The sequence below is a fragment of the Empidonax traillii genome, unplaced genomic scaffold (genome assembly GCF_003031625.1).
Source record: "Empidonax traillii isolate 1590-97213 ecotype Southwest subspecies unplaced genomic scaffold, ASM303162v1 scaffold942:size440630, whole genome shotgun sequence".
In the NCBI taxonomy this organism is placed as follows: Eukaryota; Metazoa; Chordata; class Aves; order Passeriformes; family Tyrannidae; genus Empidonax; species Empidonax traillii.
The window spans coordinates 298,696-316,281 of record NW_020956135.1 but is presented as its reverse complement, the minus strand read 5'-3'; the positions used below and the strand labels follow the sequence as shown (position 1 = coordinate 316,281).

The following is a 17,586-nucleotide window of genomic DNA, read 5'->3' as shown; positions in this document are numbered from 1 at the left end:
GAGTGATCACCACCTTGTCAACTAGACCATGACACTAAGTGCCATGTCCAGTCATTTCTTGAACACTGCCAAGGATAGTGACTCCACCACCTTCCTGGGCAGTACATTCCAATGCTTAACAATCCTTTCTATGAAGAAATTTCTCCTGATGTCCAACCTGAACCTCCCCTGGCACAGTTTGAGGTGCTTGGTCTGTCTCTAGTTGTCTGGGAAAAGAGGCCGATGTCCACTGTGTTACAACCTCCTTTCAAGTAGTTGTAGAGAGCAATAAGGTCTCCCCTGAGACTCCTTTTCTCCAGGTTAAACAACCTCAACTCTCTCAGCTGCTCCTGATATGACTTACTCTCTTGACACTTCACAAGCTTCATTGCCCTTCTCTGGACATGCTCCAGTCCCTCAATGTCTTTCTTGTAGTGAGGGGCCCAGAACTGGACACAGTACTTAAGGTGTGACCTCACCAGTGCTGAGTACAGAGGGACAATCACTCCCCAGGTCCTGCTGGTCACACTATTTCTGATACAAGCCAGGATGCCATTGGCCTTCTTGGCCACCTGGGCACACTGCTGGCTCATGTTTAGCTGGCTGTCAACCAGGACCCTCAGGTCCTTTTCTGCTGGGTCTCTTTCCAGACACTCTTCATCAGGCTTGTAGTGTTGCATGGGGTTGTTGTGACTCAAGTGTAGAACCCAGCACCTGGCCTTGTTGAACCTCATACAATTGGTCTTGGTCCATTGATTCTTGGTCCATTGATTCAGCCTGTTCAGATCCCTCTGCAGAGCATTCCTACCCTCCAGCAGATTAACACTCCCACCCAACTTAGTGTCATTAGGAAATTTACTGAGGATATGCTTGATTCCCTTGCCCACATCATCAATAAAGATATTAAACAGGATCAGGCCCAACACTGATTCCTGGGGAACAGCACTAGTGACCATCCACCAACTGGATGCAGCACCATTCACCAGCACTCTCTGGGCCCGGCCATCCAGCCAGTTCTTAACCTAGTGAAGAGTGCACCTGTCCAAGCCATGGGCCGAAAGCTTTTCCAGGAGTATGTCATGGGAGACAGTGTCAAAGGCTTTGCTGAAGTCCAGATAGACCACATCCACAGCCTTCCCCTCATCCACTAGGTGGGTTATCTGGTCTTAAAAGGAGATTGGGTTGGTCAGGCAGGACTTGCCCCTCCTAAATCCCTGCTGGCTGGGTCTGATCCCCCATGTGTCCTATAGGTGCTGTGTGATTGCACTTAAGGTAATCTGCTCCATCACCTTGCAAGGCACTTGAGGTCAGGCCTGTAGTTCCCTGGATGCTCCTTCCAGCCCTTCTTGTGGATGGGCATCACATTGGTCAACCTCCAGTCATATGGGACCTCCCTGGTTAGTCAGGACTGATGAATTCTTCTGCCAACTCCCTCAGTACCCTTGGATGAATCCAATCCAGTCCCATAGACTTGTGAGTGTCTAAGTGGCACAGCAGGTGGCACTGCTTCCTCTTGGATTGCAGGGATTCTATTCTGCTCCCTGTCTCTGTCTACCAGCTGAGGGGGCTGGTTGCCCTGGGGATAATTGATCTTACTGTTAAAGACTGAGGCAGAGAAGGTGTTAAATACCTCAGCCTTTTCCTGTCTTTGGTGACAATGTTCCCCTCTGGGTCCAATAAAGAATGGAGATTTTCCTTGGCCCTCCATTTTTCGTTAATGTATTTATAAAAACACTTTTTATTATCTTTCACAGCAGTGGCCAGATCGAATTCTAGTTAAGCTTTTGCCTTTGTAATTTTCTTTCTACATGACCTAACTACTAGAGCATCTAAACTAGGGAAGCAAAGGATGGAAGAGAGAATTCAAGTGACAGAGATACAAATACATAGAAATACAGAAACGTAGCAGACTCTAAGAAGCTATACTTCAACTGAATACACAAAATCTTAAAATCTAATAATTTACCAAAAGTATGCAAAGGAGTACAACTGACCTAACTTCTGTGCAATTTCCATTATCATAAAATAAGCTCTTTCAGTAACTGTTCTTATTAGCATTATCACCTAAACAAAAAAAGTCCTTGATGAAATTTTGTAGATGACATACCTTCTGTGTCAAACTGAGATCAGGATCCATTTTTATCATTTCCCAGCTGCCATAGCCATATTCATAGATACCTATTAACAGATTGGAATCATCTTCCTTACCCCAATCTATATCAAAATGAGCTGCCTTGGTGTGGCATGGGATGACATATCTAGTAGAAATAAATTAGAAATATAGATAAGTAAACTTCTAAAACTTAGATAGGAAAACATGCCACACAGCACTAAGATCCTGATATATTTAGTCGGTAATCCAGATAACTATCAGGCTTTCTTACAATTTCTATAAAATATTCATTAAAATCAGTACCAAAACATGTTTTAAATCAGATCAAGATATAAAAACCAGACATCTCTCTGTGGCCATGGACTGAGTCAGAACTGACTAATCATGAAGATAAGCTTAACTGCTAAATGAATAAGCAGATAGTCTAGGGAATACGATACACAAGGTAGCAAGCTAAAAAGTTCTCAAGGCTAAACAACTACCAACAATTACCATCTGCTCCATTTTGACAAATATTGCTTTCTCTCAGGTAGAGGTGACATACCTCAACAAGCCTAATTTCTAGTCTGGAATAATTAAGAGTAATTGAACCCAGTCCCCAATGAATACAGTTCAGAAGCCAAAGCAAATGCTGGCTTCTAAGGAGAGGAATGAAAGAATAAAGAAAGGATGTGGAGCAGATTGCTGCTGTCAGTTCTTAGAGGTAATGGAGTGACATGGGTGTCCCAGTGTACTTTGAGTCTAGATTGCTTAAATATATGCAAAAAAGCCTTAAATAACTTTCCACATTATGAGTTCCTTTAGGAAGAAAAAAAATACCTTTTCCTTTCTTCTGGATCTGCAGGAATGGATTTGTGCAATGGTGCCAACTCTTCTTCATGAGAAATGACTAGCTTTGCATTCACCTGCACTCCTGATATTCGAAATGTTGGGCCTTTAACTTTCCCAAATCTACCTCCTTAAAATAAAGGACCAAATAATTAAAATATTTAGCCTTCACGTGTATCTTATAGACAAACATAGAGAAAAAAGAAAGTTTGATGCTATAGCAGTAGACATTCAATTATAAGAAATGAATTTTTCTTAACTAAATGCTTTAATTAAACTCCAGAATCTTACTGTCTTCCAGTTAATAGTAGCAGAATAATTTTAAATTTCATGGCAAAGCAAAAACATACTGCATTCTACTGTGACAACTCACTCAGGGGAAGGGGGAAGAAAAACAAAATCAAAAAGTCTTCTTACTAAAATCCTTTTTCCTAAATCACCTAGCATGCTAACATTTTGTTCATGTTTTCCCCTAACACATTTGTTTTGTTATAATCAGAGTGCAAGAATCTTTCAGATCTCTTGATACTTTTTGTTCCTCTCCCCCACCCCCAAACACACTTTACCTGCTCTTTGTCCGAAGGAATTGTCCTTTAAAGACTTAATGCATCCATTATGTACAAGTTCTCCCAGACGTCTAAGGTCCATCTCAGATTTATCAACTAGCTCAGCATCTCTAGCTATAGCATCTAACCTGGAAGAAAAATGTTTTTACAACTATAAAACTTTAGTATTACGAATGACTTCTTCAGATTTTGAAACTAGAGAAGTGATCATGTAAACTATCATTTACCCACGCTATGCTGTGTACAATTATCAAACAAAAACCCTAAATAATCGTCACTAATGCAGATTAAACAGGGCAGTAGGTAAAGTATAAAGAAAAAGCAAGCAGTCTTGCAAAATTTAAAGATTTGTCAAACTGGCTGTTTACACACATACCATATATGATGAAAGGAAAAAAAATAATTTAAATTCATGTTATAGTGCAGGCAAAAGATTAGGCACATTATTTTGTCTTCAACCTAAGGTTTCTTGATGTTCTGTTCTAATTTTGATGGAAATAAGGTACCAAGTTGCTATACAAATATAAGCAAAGTAGTTTACCTTTCAAGTGGACCACCAAATTTCTTGTAACTCTTGATAAATCTAGTAACATAAAATAATTTTGCAGTTAAAAAAATGTATGCTTAACTACACTGGTGTTAAAAATGTATTTGTAAAGTCTCAGTACAAGACTATGTGGATAATGCAAAGAAAATAAGAACTAGAGAGACTAGGACGGCTTAGTATATGAAGACAACCCACATTTAAAGCCAGAGTTCTATTTGGTTTAATAACTGATAGAAATAAAACAATAGAAGATGAAATTAATTTCAAAAATTTCTTTGCTAGTTTTACAAGACAAAGAATTCAGCAATGTGATGTGTCTAATAGAAATTAAATGTGGATTTATAGTAAATAGAGAATTCAGATATGTTAAGCCTCTCATAATAAAGAGAAGCTAGCTGCAATTTTATGGTGATTTTAAGATAGGAAAACATAACATGAAAGATAAAGGAATGCAAGCACAAGAATACCCCTGACAAAACCATTATATATTAGATAAAATGAAAAGGAAACAAGGCTCTTTAAGGCTATTTATATAATCAAAAATATTTTATAAGCTTTACAGTATTTTAGAGAGACATGAATACAGAAGCAATGTAGCATTTCCCAAGCCAATCAAAGTAAAGCAAAACAATTTCTACTCCTTCTACCAAAGAAGTATTTTTAGCACCAAATATTCTGGGACCAGCTGTACAGATTCACTTATGTACTGGTTTTCGCTGAGATAAAAGTTAATTTTCTTCGGAGCACCATACCTGCTAGTCCATTTTGGATTTGTGAGCAAAACAGGCCTTTTCTGCTTCTCACACCACCCTGCCAGTGAGTAGGCTAGGGGTGCACAAGAAGTTGGGAGGAGGCACAGCTGGGACAACTGACCCCAACTGACCAAAGGGATATTCCATACCATATGATGTCATGCTTAGTAATAAAAAATGTGTGGAAGAAGGAGGGAGAGGGGATGTTCAGTGTTATGGTATCTGTCTTCCCAAGTAACTGTCACACATGATGAAGCCATGCTTTCTAGGAAATGGGTAAATGCTTGCTAGTGGGAAGTGGTAAATGAATTCCTTGTTTTGCTTTGCTTGTGCATGTGGCTTTTGCTTTCCCTATTAAACTGTCTTTATCTCAACCCACAAGTTTTCTCATTTTTATCCTTCTGATTCTCTACCCGATGTTTCGGGGGGAGACTGAGCAAGCAGCTGTGTGGTGCTTAGCTGCCTACAGAGGTTAAACCACAAAAACTTATCAAAATAGATTTTTTCTTTTTAGCTTTAAAAAGCATCATGTAACATTAATACAATTACAATGGCAAGAAATTTAACAAAACAAAACTTTGAACCCCATGTTATTCCTCACCAAAATAGGTTCGAATTCTGGACATAACAGTTCCTTATGTCAGCAACCAAAACTACACAAAGTAAAGTCTTAAATGCCTAGAATAAAAAATTTCAACTAAATTCATGAAAAATAGACTGTTTTCCATATTTTCAAACTCTAAAATGATAAAAAAATGTTTTGTCCCTTTAAACATGCATGTCCCCCCACATCTTACCGCCTAATCTCTGCATCACTAAATCCTTTAATATTTTCTCGAGGAATAGTTCGAGGTCTTCCACGTTTTTTTGGTCGTTTTCTTTCTGAGACTGAGTCACTATCAGATCCAGAATATCTTCTCCTCCTACTGCGTTTCCCTTCACTTCCATTAAAGCTGATCTGGAATTTCAGATTAAGTAGTTCAAAGCTACATGACTAAAACATTTTATTAATATATTATCTAGCCTGTCAAAAATGAGGGGAGGAATGTGTGTGTGGGTGCCACTTGTAAAAACCACCCAACTCAGAAGTACAAGCCAAAACAACAGCAATAAAACAACAACAACAACAAAATCAAAAGTTAGTTGATCAAAACTCAGATATACCTGTTTTGCACAGTTTCTCATCCTTGGGAGCATATATATTTCTTCAAGCTCTTTTTGTCTTTCCTCCTCTTCTATTCGTCGACGCTGGACTTCTGGAATGATTTCTTCCCAGTTTCTTAAATTTTGTTCTGGTTCCAACTCAATGTCATCTTCATCCATATTGGAAAAATTAGCCACCTTATATATTGGAACATAAGTATTTTCACCAAATCATTACATGATTTTATTTAAACAGAGTCAGTAATTAACATAATAGGGAAACTTAGTTCAGAATGGCATATTTTATTTATTTGTGTATACACAAAACGTACACATATAAAATGCTTCATGAAGCACTGTCTCTAATGAAAGTATTTTCATATATGAAACACACACACCTCATGCAACATGGCTGAATATAAAAATGAGAATATTTTTCTTTTTTTACAAGTTGAGTAATATAAAAACACTATGAAATGCATCCCCAATAGCTGTGATTGTTGTTTAATTTCCTTCAAAGCAGAAAGCAAATCTAACTATATGTTGGAGTTAATATGGAAGTATAATAATGTAGAACTAACCAAACAATAATAAACTGTAGAAATCACAATCTACTGCAAATGGATGATTAGCATGAAAATGATTTAGTACTCTACTGATCTAAAGAAGTCAGGACTTAAACAAAACCAAGTAAAACCACACCAAACCTAAACAACCACAAAAAGATCCACAAAAACAAACAAACCCCCTCCCCCCAAATAAAAAACTCTCACCACCCACAATTGGACTCACTCAATATTTAAAGTATTATCCAGTTAAGCATATCTGGCATTCATGTTTACATGGGGGGTGAAAGGAATTTCTAAAAGTCATCAACTAAGAAATCCAAATTTCAATCTTTGTTTTCAGAAATACCACAGGTGCTTAACAGCATAAAGCATTTAATGAAAAACAGCCCTCCCCAGTATTCTAACAATTAAATTGAGGACTAATGTATTTGTAAACATCTTTCTTATTTTGTTAGCAAAATATATTATGTATTGTTACATGTTTCCACCGACATTAATTACCCTGTATAGGTGAATAGATATTGCATGCCAAAGAGTTGACTTACTGTTTCACCCATTTCACAGAATCACAGAATATGCTGAGTTGGAAGGGACCCACAAGGACCATCAAAGTCCAACTCCTAGCCCTGCACAGGACATCCCCATGAATCACACCATGTGCCTGAAAGCATTGTCCAAATGTTTCTTGAACTCAGACAGGCTTGGTGCTGTGACCACTGCCCTGGGGAGCCTGTTCCAGTGCCCAACCACCCACTGGGTGAAGAACCTTTTCCTAATATCTAATGTAAATCTCCCTCCCCTGACACAGCTTCATGCCATTCCCTCAGGTCCTGTCACTGGTCAACACAGAGAAGAGATCAGTGCCCGCCCCTCCACTTCCCCTTGTGAGGAAGTTGTAGACTGTGATGAGGTCTCCCCTTGGTCTCCTCTGTTCCAGGCTGAACAGACTAAGTGACCTCAGCCACTCCTCATATGGTTTCCCCTCAAGGCCCTTCATCATCTTCGTAGCTCTCCTTTGGATGCTCTCTAATAGCTATATCTTTCTTATATTGTGGTGCCCAAAACTGCACACAATATTCAAGGTGAGGTCGCACCGCTGCAGAGTAGAGTGAGACAATCACCTCTCTTGACCAGCTGGTGATGCTTTGCCTGATGCACCCCAGGACACAGTTGGCCCTCCTAGCTGCCAGGGCACCCTGCTGACTCATATTCAACTTGCCATCAGCCAGGACCCCCAGGTCCCTTTCCGTAGTGCTGTTCTCCATCCTCTTGCTCCCCAGTCTGTCTGTACATCCAAGGTTGCCCCAGGTGCAGAATCCAGCACTTTCCCTTGTTGAACTTCATACTTACCCAGCCCTCTAATTTGTCAAGGTCTCTCTGCCCTCAAGGGAGTCAACAGCTCCTCCCGGTTTTGTATTGTCTGCAAACTTACTTAGTATCCCTTCAAGTTCTGCATCCAAGTCATTTATGAACATGTTGAAGAGCACTGGGCCTATGATGGAGCCCTGAGGAACCCCACTGGTGACCAGTCGCCAGCCTGATGGTAACCCCATTTACTATAACCCTTTGCACCTGACCAGTGAGCCAGTTACCCATTGCATGATGTGTGAATGATATAAGAATGAAGAAAGGATGAATAGGTAAAGAAGAACAAAGACAATAGCATTTATAAAGGAAAGTATAATTAAGGAAAGAGAGAGGGAACAGAGCAATACCTTGAACTGTGAAAGCAACTCATCTCCTACAGTCAGCGGGCCTGGTTCATTTTCTCGAGTTTCAGCCCTCTTCAGGATTTCATCTATATCCATTTCCTGAAACAGAAGTTTCTCTTTACAACAAAAGAATTCATGTTTCTCTGTCCATGAAGAGTAGATGCACTGTTCCATTTACCTGAGGCTCCTCTTCTTCCCCTTCAGGTTCTTTAAAAAGTTCCTCAGCACCGAACTTCAAAATTGCTGACAACTCTTCCTTATTAAAAGGTGTTGAGCTGAAATACAGAAAGTTTCAGGTAAACACTTTATCTTAGTGATTTGTTTCAAATTACTATAACCATGAGTCAAACTTCCTTTTGTTTTAAAACCTATATTTAATATGTAAAAAAAAAAATTTACAAAGACAATATACTTTCAGTCTTTACTTACATAACTGCTTACCACATATTTTTTGCCTTTTATTAATCAAGTGAAATGACTTGCATTTTTACTCAAATAGTCAGGTATACTTAAGCATAAGGTAATATGAAAGAATAAACAAATATACCTGGAGGGAGTAGAACCTGTATGTAGTATGGTTTTCCCTGTAGTATCCATTCTCTGAATTACTAAGTGATCTAACACCATCTTTTTCTTGGCTCTTTCAAGAATATCTTCTTCTACTGATCCTTTTGTGACTAGCCGATAAATATTAACCTATGCATATTATAAAAAAGGGTTTATTTACCTGCTCCCAAATTACACATGAAAAAATATTCAGATGAAATTAACAAAAAAACCTTGAGCAACAACAGGGAGAAATATTAGCTGTGATTAGAAATCTTCTAAATCTTATTGAACTAGTATTGCATATATGAAACCAGTCAATCATGTTATCACAGTCTCTACAGAAATCATTTTAAAAAAATAAAAGAAAGAAATTCTTAGACCTCTCCTCTTTAAACTTCTATGATTAGGCATGAGCAGGGCCACAAGGAAATGTGTTATGACTGAACACTACTTGAAGTCTTCTGCAAGAAAGAAACCCAAAGAGAGCTACAAAGTATTAAAGGAAGTAAAATGGATGTGCCTGAAGTACAGCAGTTACTTTCTAGAATGACACAATGCCAATCAACATGGGACAAGTCCACAAATCCTCTCCCTACCCATATACTACAGCTGCTGTGCAATCTCTCTGTATAGGGAGACTTAAAAAAAAATTAAAAGGTAAAACAGGAATATTAACATTTTTAGACATTTTTGGCAAGTATTAGTTATTAGTATTAGCTATTCTCAAAATATATGAGGACTGCGATGGCCCAAACAGACAGCTTATGGCTAACATAATGAAACCCTCCTTCAGGTTTGAAGCTTAAAAGACAAGTGTGCATACCTGTTTCTTCTGTCCAATCCTATGAGCTCTAGCCTGTGCCTGCAGATCATTCTGTGGATTCCAATCAGAATCAAATATAACTACAGTGTCAGCAGATGCCAAGTTTATACCTAATCCTCCAGCTCTGGTAGACAGCAAAAAGCAGAAGTCCTGAAATGATAAAAAAATAAACAGCTTTATAAATATTACCTATAATATCCCTCAAAGAACCAATATGACACTTCTTTATATGCTCTGTGGAGCAGACTGTGAACTCATATACTTCTTTATCATAAATACATATTAGACTTGTAATACAAAAAGTTGTTTGTCATGGTTAGAGCGAGTAGATTGTTATTAGAATAGAATAAACTATTTCAGTTGGAAGGGAACTGCAACAATCGTCTAGTCCAATGGCCTCACCCCTTCAGGACTGACCAAAAGTTAAAGCATGTAATTCAGGGCATTGTCCAAATGCCTCAAACACTGACAGGCTTGGGGCATCAACCACCTCTCTAGGAGGCCTGTTTCAGGGTTGACCACACTCTCCATAAAAAAATTGTTCCTAATGTAAAGTCTGGACCTCCCCTGGCACAGCTTTGAACCATTCCCATGCATCATTCCCATGTGTCCTGTCACTGGATACTAGGGAGAAGAGCTCAGCACCTCTCTCTCCACTTCCCCTCCTCAGGAAGCTGCAGAGAGCAATGAGGTCACCCCTCAGCCTCCTTTTCCCCAAACTAGACAGAGCCAGAGTCCTCAGCCGCTCCTCACAGGACATACCTTCCAACCCTTTCACGAGCTTTGTTGCCCTCCTCTGGATGCATTCAAGGAACTTCACATCCTTCTTAAATTGTGGGGCCCAGAACTGCACACAGTACTCCAGGTAAAGCCACATCAACACTGAATACAGCAGGATAATCACCTCTTTTGACTGCCTGGATATGCTGCATTTGCTGCACTCCAGAATGCAGTTTGGTCTCTTGGCTGTCAGGTTCCACTGCTGACTCATACTGAGCCTGCTGTCAACCAGGACCCCCAGATCCCTTTCTGCAGGGCTACTCTCCAACCACTCCCAATTTATATTTGTGTCTAGCATTACAATGTCCTGGGTGCAGAACCCTCCCTCTGCAAGGTCTCTTGTCCTTCAAGAGTCACCAGCTAGATGTAGCTCCATTAAACTACAACCCTTTGAGCTCTGCCCTTCAGTCACTTCTTCACCTAACACACTGTTACCTGCTCATCCCATAGTTGGACAACTTCTCCAGATGCTGTGAGGGACACTATGAAAGTCCTTACTAAAATCCAGAAAAACTACATCTACTGCCTCCCCTCCATCCATTAGGTGGGCGACCTTATCGTAGGAGATTAAATTAGTTAGACAGGAAACTTTATAAACCCATGTTGACTGTGCCTGATGATTGCATTTCTCTTTAAATGCCTTTCAGTATAATCTTCCCTTACAATTCCAGTGTCCACAAATAGAAAGTCACTGTTCCCACACTCATGATTCTCTGACAGTGGATCAGGCAGCCCAAGGTCTATCAGTATCCAATGTTTTCTTTAGACCAGCTAGTATTTTCTTTAGGCAGCTAAGCACCATGCAACCACACAATCACTTCTCGCCCACAACCCCATTGGGACAGAGGAAGGAGAAAGGAAGACTAATAGCAGGGAAACTTGGGGGTCAAGATAAAAATTGTTTAGTTGTTGCAGTATATAAAAGAATGTAGAAGTTTTAATGTTGTTAAAGTGAACATGCTTCCAAAATGGTGTTGTGGCTCTTTGTGTAAACCTTTCTCCTTCCCAAGATCCTTCACTGTACTTTGGAATGTCCTGAGAGATACCTGAAAGTCTCCCTATTGGTTGTTAACCCTTTGTTATCATTGGTTGTTTGTAAGATCTCCTGAACTCCCAGTGGTCACTTTGTAATCCCCCCAAGAGGTATTTAAGCAATTACCAGAACAATAAACTCTCTGCCTGCTCACCCTGCCAGCTGCTTGTCTCCTGATCTCTCTGGGGGCCCTGGTGGAGGAGGGGGAGGGCACGCTTCCCCCCGGAGCAAGGGGTAAAAAGAAAAGCCTCTTGCCTGAGGTTTCACCTCCCTATCCACCCTCAACGTTCGTCATTTAGTAAGTAAAGGAGAAGTGGAAAAAGAGAAAGAAAATGGAACAAGTGATGCAAATACAATCTCTCGCCACCTTACCATGGGCAGGACTGATGCCCAGCCAATTCCCAAGCAAAAGATGGCTAACCTCCCTAAACTCCATTCTCTACTTTTTTATTGCTGAGCAGGATGTTATACGGCATGGAATATCTCTTTAGTTAGTTCAGGTCATCTGCCTGGTTATGACCCCTCCCAACCTCTTGTGCACCATCCAATCTATTCACTGGAGGGGCAGAGTGAGAAACAGAGAAGGCCTTGATACTATGTAAACACTGTTCAACAACAGCTAACACTGTTAGCATTGTTTCATCACAAATCTAAAACACAGCACCATACGAGCTGCTATGCAGACAATTAACTCCAGTCCAGCCAGACCTTGTATAAGTAAAAAGCAAAGTGATATCAACTTCTCTTGCTAAGTTATTGGCTTCTCCATAGTTTAAAGGAAGCAACATCCTGGAAGATGAAAAAAAGCCACTTGGGGAGAAAAAAACCAAGCAAAACACTGGCTAAAAATACAAACCCCCTTGTTGTTAAAGCCTCATGTGTGCCCAAGTCCCTCTGTTTTTTTGTAAAGGAAACTAAAGTGTTTTGCCTGGGTCAATGCTCTTCAACATATTTGTAAACAATGGGAAGATGAGATGAGTAATGAGGTGACAAAGTTTGCAGATGATATGGAGTTATTCAGGGACAACTGCAAGGGACTACAGAAGGATCTTATGAGACAGGCAATAAAAAAGCACATGAAACTAAAGTGAAATAGGAAATAAATCTGAGTTTCAAGTACAGTCAAAGGTAATAGAAGCCATTATTGCTCAGGAATGAGTCTTTGGGGTTGTAGATATTTCCATGAATACCTTAGCTCAGTTTAGCAGGTCACAATTTTTTTGCTGCACAACTTCATAGTTTGCCTTCATTCTTGAATGCCATGCGAAATTTGGATCCCCCTTCATCTTAAAAACTTTACAGTACAACTACAAGGATTCCATAAAAAGGCAATTATGTCTGTACTAGAAATTTAAAACAGAACTAACTTATGTATTTAACAAATATCTGAAGTTTATGTTATGAAATGAAGTCCTTCCTCCTCAACCATAGCAGAAACATAAGCTCAACAGCAACTGACAAATGCTATGCTTCTATTACTGAAGAACCCTGTCAGTGTAGGACAAAAGATCTAAGATTATTAAAGGTATGGTATGGCTTCCATAATAGGAAACCTAAATAAACTAGGAAGCTTAAGTGGTACACAAACAGTGGCTCGAAATCAGTTTCTTCCAGGGCAAGGAAATCAGAGGCAAAAAATGAAGATAACAGAAGCCAGATTTAAAGCTATTCAAGATAGTTTTTCTTTATGCAAGGATATACACAATTCTGCCCATTTTCTAAGTAGGTTTTTGAAGTTAAAAGATTGTGTTAAAGTTCAGTGCTCCTGTAAAAATTGAAGGATTAGGTCCTACACAACAAAAAAAATTAAATTTTTCAGCACTTAAAATTACTTTTATAAAGAGCACTGACAAAAATCTAAAAATATAACTATGTAGTTATATTAGTTATAAACACCATGTTCATAAATTCTGTGTTTCTTGTTGAACCTGCTCTTAGCTTTTAAATTTTTTTTTGTTTGTTTCGAGGGATTTTTTTGGTTGCCTTTTTTTTGTTTGTTTGTTAAGAGTTGTAAACCTTATAGTCTCTGCAAAAGCAATGGAATTTCAACAGAATACATCTCTCACTTTAGTTTTTGTGCAATATTTGTTATATTTCCTGAGGGAAAAAAAATAAAACCAAGTAGATTAAAAAAAAAACAGCCACCCACTAATACCATACCTCTGAGCCTTCTGCATTAAAATGATCCAATGCTTGTTTCCTCAATTCCCCTTTTATTGATCCATCAAGTCTCTAAAGAGTGATAATACAGTTAATAATACAGTTAAAACAGAACTCCTACCATATTCTATTCAGAGCAACTTGAATTCTCAATTGCCAAAATAATTGGGGAGGGGAATAAAAGTAATGTAACACTTCCAACTAGTCAGTTTAATTTCAAAATACTATTAAGCATATAGTAATTGCTAGTCTTTACTGTACAAAAAAATTAAACTTCCATAAGTCTTTCTACAAAAAGGATACTTTTAAAAACATAAAATGGTAAAGATCGAGGCTTCTTGGCTACTACCAGTAAAAGTCTTACCTGAAAGGGAAACTGACGATACTTCAAATACTCTGCTAGGATGTCTAGCATCCTCACCATCTGAGAGAAAATCAGTACTCTGTTGCCACGTTCTCGTAGGCGAATTAGTAGCTTGTCAAGAAGGATTAGTTTCCCACTGCTACGTATTAAATGCTACAAGACAAGAAAACGTGTACCACAAAATAAGTTCACCTCAACCCTAACATACACTGCAGATGGTTAGACATTCATTAACTGAACATGAAAGTTTTATAAGAATTTAGTCAATCCTGATCTTGTAAAAACTCATTATAAAAGCATTAAACTCCCTAACTGAAATCAACAGGACTAGCATGTTTTTCAAATAAATACATTTCCCAGCTCTGGCTTATAAAACAGCATCTTAACATTTCAGTAAAATGTTAAGCAAATATACTGTGCTATGACTTATGGCAGTTACAGTGTAGACTCAAATTCTACAAAATAAACAACAAGTCTACCTGAGTACTACTTGCTCCTCACTTTCTGTCTTTTGAACAGACCTAAACATTGCTATTTGATCCTCTAGGTATTTTTAAACAATGCCTAATCAGTCAAGTTTTTCTGGCAAGATAAAAGTGAGAGGAATTCTGTTAGTAGAAGTCAACATGCTTTAGCTAGGTTACAATGTTCAACCTTGTCAGCTCCAGTGGAAACAACTAGAACAGAAACTAAGGTGCATACTGAATTTAATGTTGAAAACATTAGGTTTCTTTAGCTGAAGAGGCTCAGAATAAAAAACCAGGAGTTAGGTGCTTTCATTCTTTATGCCAGAAATGAGAAGGATGTATCATTCATAAATAGAGCTAACAAAGATTATTCAGATGAGCCAAGGAAATCATTGCTACAAGTATGCAATTATTAGTAATAATGGCTGAACAGTTCTGATGAGATTAATTATAAATTTAAGTAGAGTGTGCGAAATTGCAAATGAAACATTCTTAAGCTTAGATAAGCATTTTATAATATAAAACAGTTTATGCAGTGACAGCTTGTGATTTAGTAGTTTTAGGAAAGTATTTAAATTATGAACCTAAAGTTTACAGAAAAAAAACCCTGATCTTTAGAAACACTTATGGTGTTATAAACTGTATAAATTATAACAGTGCTTTTATTTGTTGGTGTGGGTCACAACAGCTTTAGTACAAAGATTAGTTAACCTTTCCAAAGAAACTCAAACTATAAACCCACAACACAATCCCAGACCATCTTCAGTAGTGATGCTATAATTGCTTTCATTTATAACAACAAAACAACCAGACAAAGCTTTGGATGTTTATTACTTTTATTTCCTTTCAAATTGGTTGTTTGAAGGCATGCAGAAAACAGTATTTGATTACAAAAAAGCTTAAAGAGATTCTGCAGATTACTTTCTGCTATCACATGGATTGTTGGTGTACTTTTTATTTTTATCATAATTCAAGCCAAGGATATTTTATTTAGTATTGATCTCTCTATTATTCAGTTCCAGTTAAGAAACAAACAAAAAGGTAATCATTTCACTTACCTGTAAAACCCAGGATGCACATTCGATAGAGAACTTGATCTTTCTTAACATAATTTAATAAGAACAAATAAATTGCCAGAACACTATAAAATTATTGCATTCATATAAGAGATGTAAAATCACTTAAAAATTTTTTTTTTAAAAAAAAGGTATTACCTGTAAGGCCTCCTGTCTATTATAGAATTCATTATCATCCGGTGGTTTAATGAGGTAGCAATGGTTACAACACTTCTTGAGTTCCATCATAATGTTCAAAAAGCCTGAGGTACTACCTTTTGAACCTTTACTCAGGGCTTTATAATTCCTGGTTAAAATCCACCTATGATATAGAATGTGCACAATTTATAACCATTTGTGGAAATATGAAGGATGTAAGCTCTCAAAATATCAGTTAAAAATGCATTATGAGAACTATTACACCAATAATTTTCATATAGATATGCCATTAAAAGAGTGGGAATTAAAAAGTGTCATTACTTACTTGTAATATTGTTTCTGCAATGCACTCATTTCCATCCTCAAAATTTGTTCAACCTTAGCAGGTAAAGACTTTTCTACATCTTTTTTAACTCTTCTGAGTAAAAATGGTTCAAGTTCTTTGTGAAGACTTGCATAACCAAACTCTCTCCCTTTGCCGTGCTCCTCTTCAAAAACTTCCCAGGAAGAAAACCTTCAACACAAAAAGAATAAAGGTGAAATAATGACATACCATGAACACAGACACACAAAGACCATAAATATACCAGACATGCACAAACATATGGACTTCTTCACCACTCCCCTCTGTTTTATTGAATAAGTTTCTGAATTTGCATCTCAAAAGAAATTCCAAAAATTTTGTCTGCAAATAGGAAATTAACAAACTTTTGCAGAATGAAAATTCAAAACAAGCTACTGAATTTTAATTTCTCCACTGAAAACCCAACATTTTGCTTTTCTGCATGGGAACGTAGGTAGAACATTGCAGAATTCCATTATATTTCTCAAGAACAGCATGAAAAAATAGTTGTATAGTTGGAGAAAGTGCAAGAGAACAGACCACATACCTTTTACAGCTTGTATGGACTAGCTGAAATGTGATTATCCTCTGGTATGTTCTAACAGACTAAGAGAATGCACTTTGTGGTCAAATGAAGAATAGGTGCCAGGCAACAAACTTAGTGGCTTTGTTTGTAAGGTTCTAAAGAAATCAATGTAATGCATAGCTCTGAAACTAATAGGAGTTACAGTGCTTTGTATTTACAAGATATCTGAAAGGAACATGTGCTCTTATTTATTCCAGATATAAACAGAGGTCAGTATAGAATAATGTCAATACAGTAAACCTATTCTATGCAAACCATAAGGGCAAATTGGCTTCCTGAATCATAGAATCACGGAATATCCTGAGTTGGAAGAGACCCACAAAGATCATCAAAGTCCAACTCCAGGCCCTGAACAGGACCACCCCAAGAATCACACCATGTGCTTGAATGAACTACTGGATATCGGGCATTGTGGTATAATCTTGTTTTCATTCATGGTACTAACACAGAAAAGATGACATTCTCAGCCCCATTCTATTTCCCTACAGTAAATCCATGTGATTTTCTCTTTAAAATAGGATGAAACATGTTTTCAGGGTTCTGAGCCATGCATCAATCCATCTTTTTTCTGGACTGCTAAAACAGAAAAAGTGACAGCTGCTACCAAAACAGTTTATCAAGAGTAGCATATAAAATATGTGCATCTATTTTATAAAAAATATTTAAACTATCTCACAATGCAATTCTTTATATCTCTATTGATTCTCCAATCACTATAATATTTGACCATAAGAGTCTTGACCACAAGAAAAACCCCAAAAAACCAACTAACCAAGCAACCAAAACCAAGCAACAAAAAAAACCCACAAACTCAACATCAACAAAAAACCCCCTATCACATTCCTTACTTTTCTGGCATGATGAAGTGCAGCAAAGACCAAAGTTCTTTAAGGGAGTTTTGCAGAGGGGTTCCGGTAATAAGAAGACGATGATTAGACTTAAAGTCTATTAAAGTCTTGTACAGAAGGGAATCATCATTTTTTAAACGATGAGCTTCATCAACTCCTATAAATATCCAATTCAGACCACCAAGGAATGACTTCAAGAAATTGGGGGGG

General features: G+C 37.9%; 1 protein-coding gene across 1 annotated transcript in view; it reads right to left on the bottom strand.

Annotated features, from left to right (window-relative positions):
• The window catches only part of LOC114067624 (chromodomain-helicase-DNA-binding protein 1-like), a 53,567-nt gene that overhangs the window by 12,864 nt on the left and 23,117 nt on the right, over positions 1-17,586 (bottom strand). The window contains exons 11-25 of the mRNA XM_027903190.1: positions 17,377-17,567; positions 15,925-16,113; positions 15,600-15,762; positions 13,919-14,071; positions 13,555-13,626; positions 9,582-9,731; positions 8,757-8,905; positions 8,388-8,484; positions 8,213-8,308; positions 5,950-6,126; positions 5,583-5,743; positions 4,028-4,069; positions 3,487-3,614; positions 2,912-3,050; positions 2,087-2,237 (exon numbers count right to left, since the gene is read on the bottom strand). Coding sequence (XP_027758991.1) covers positions 2,087-2,237; positions 2,912-3,050; positions 3,487-3,614; positions 4,028-4,069; positions 5,583-5,743; positions 5,950-6,126; positions 8,213-8,308; positions 8,388-8,484; positions 8,757-8,905; positions 9,582-9,731; positions 13,555-13,626; positions 13,919-14,071; positions 15,600-15,762; positions 15,925-16,113; positions 17,377-17,567 — 2,058 coding nt within the window. The remainder of the gene's footprint in view (positions 1-2,086; positions 2,238-2,911; positions 3,051-3,486; positions 3,615-4,027; positions 4,070-5,582; positions 5,744-5,949; positions 6,127-8,212; positions 8,309-8,387; positions 8,485-8,756; positions 8,906-9,581; positions 9,732-13,554; positions 13,627-13,918; positions 14,072-15,599; positions 15,763-15,924; positions 16,114-17,376; positions 17,568-17,586) is intronic.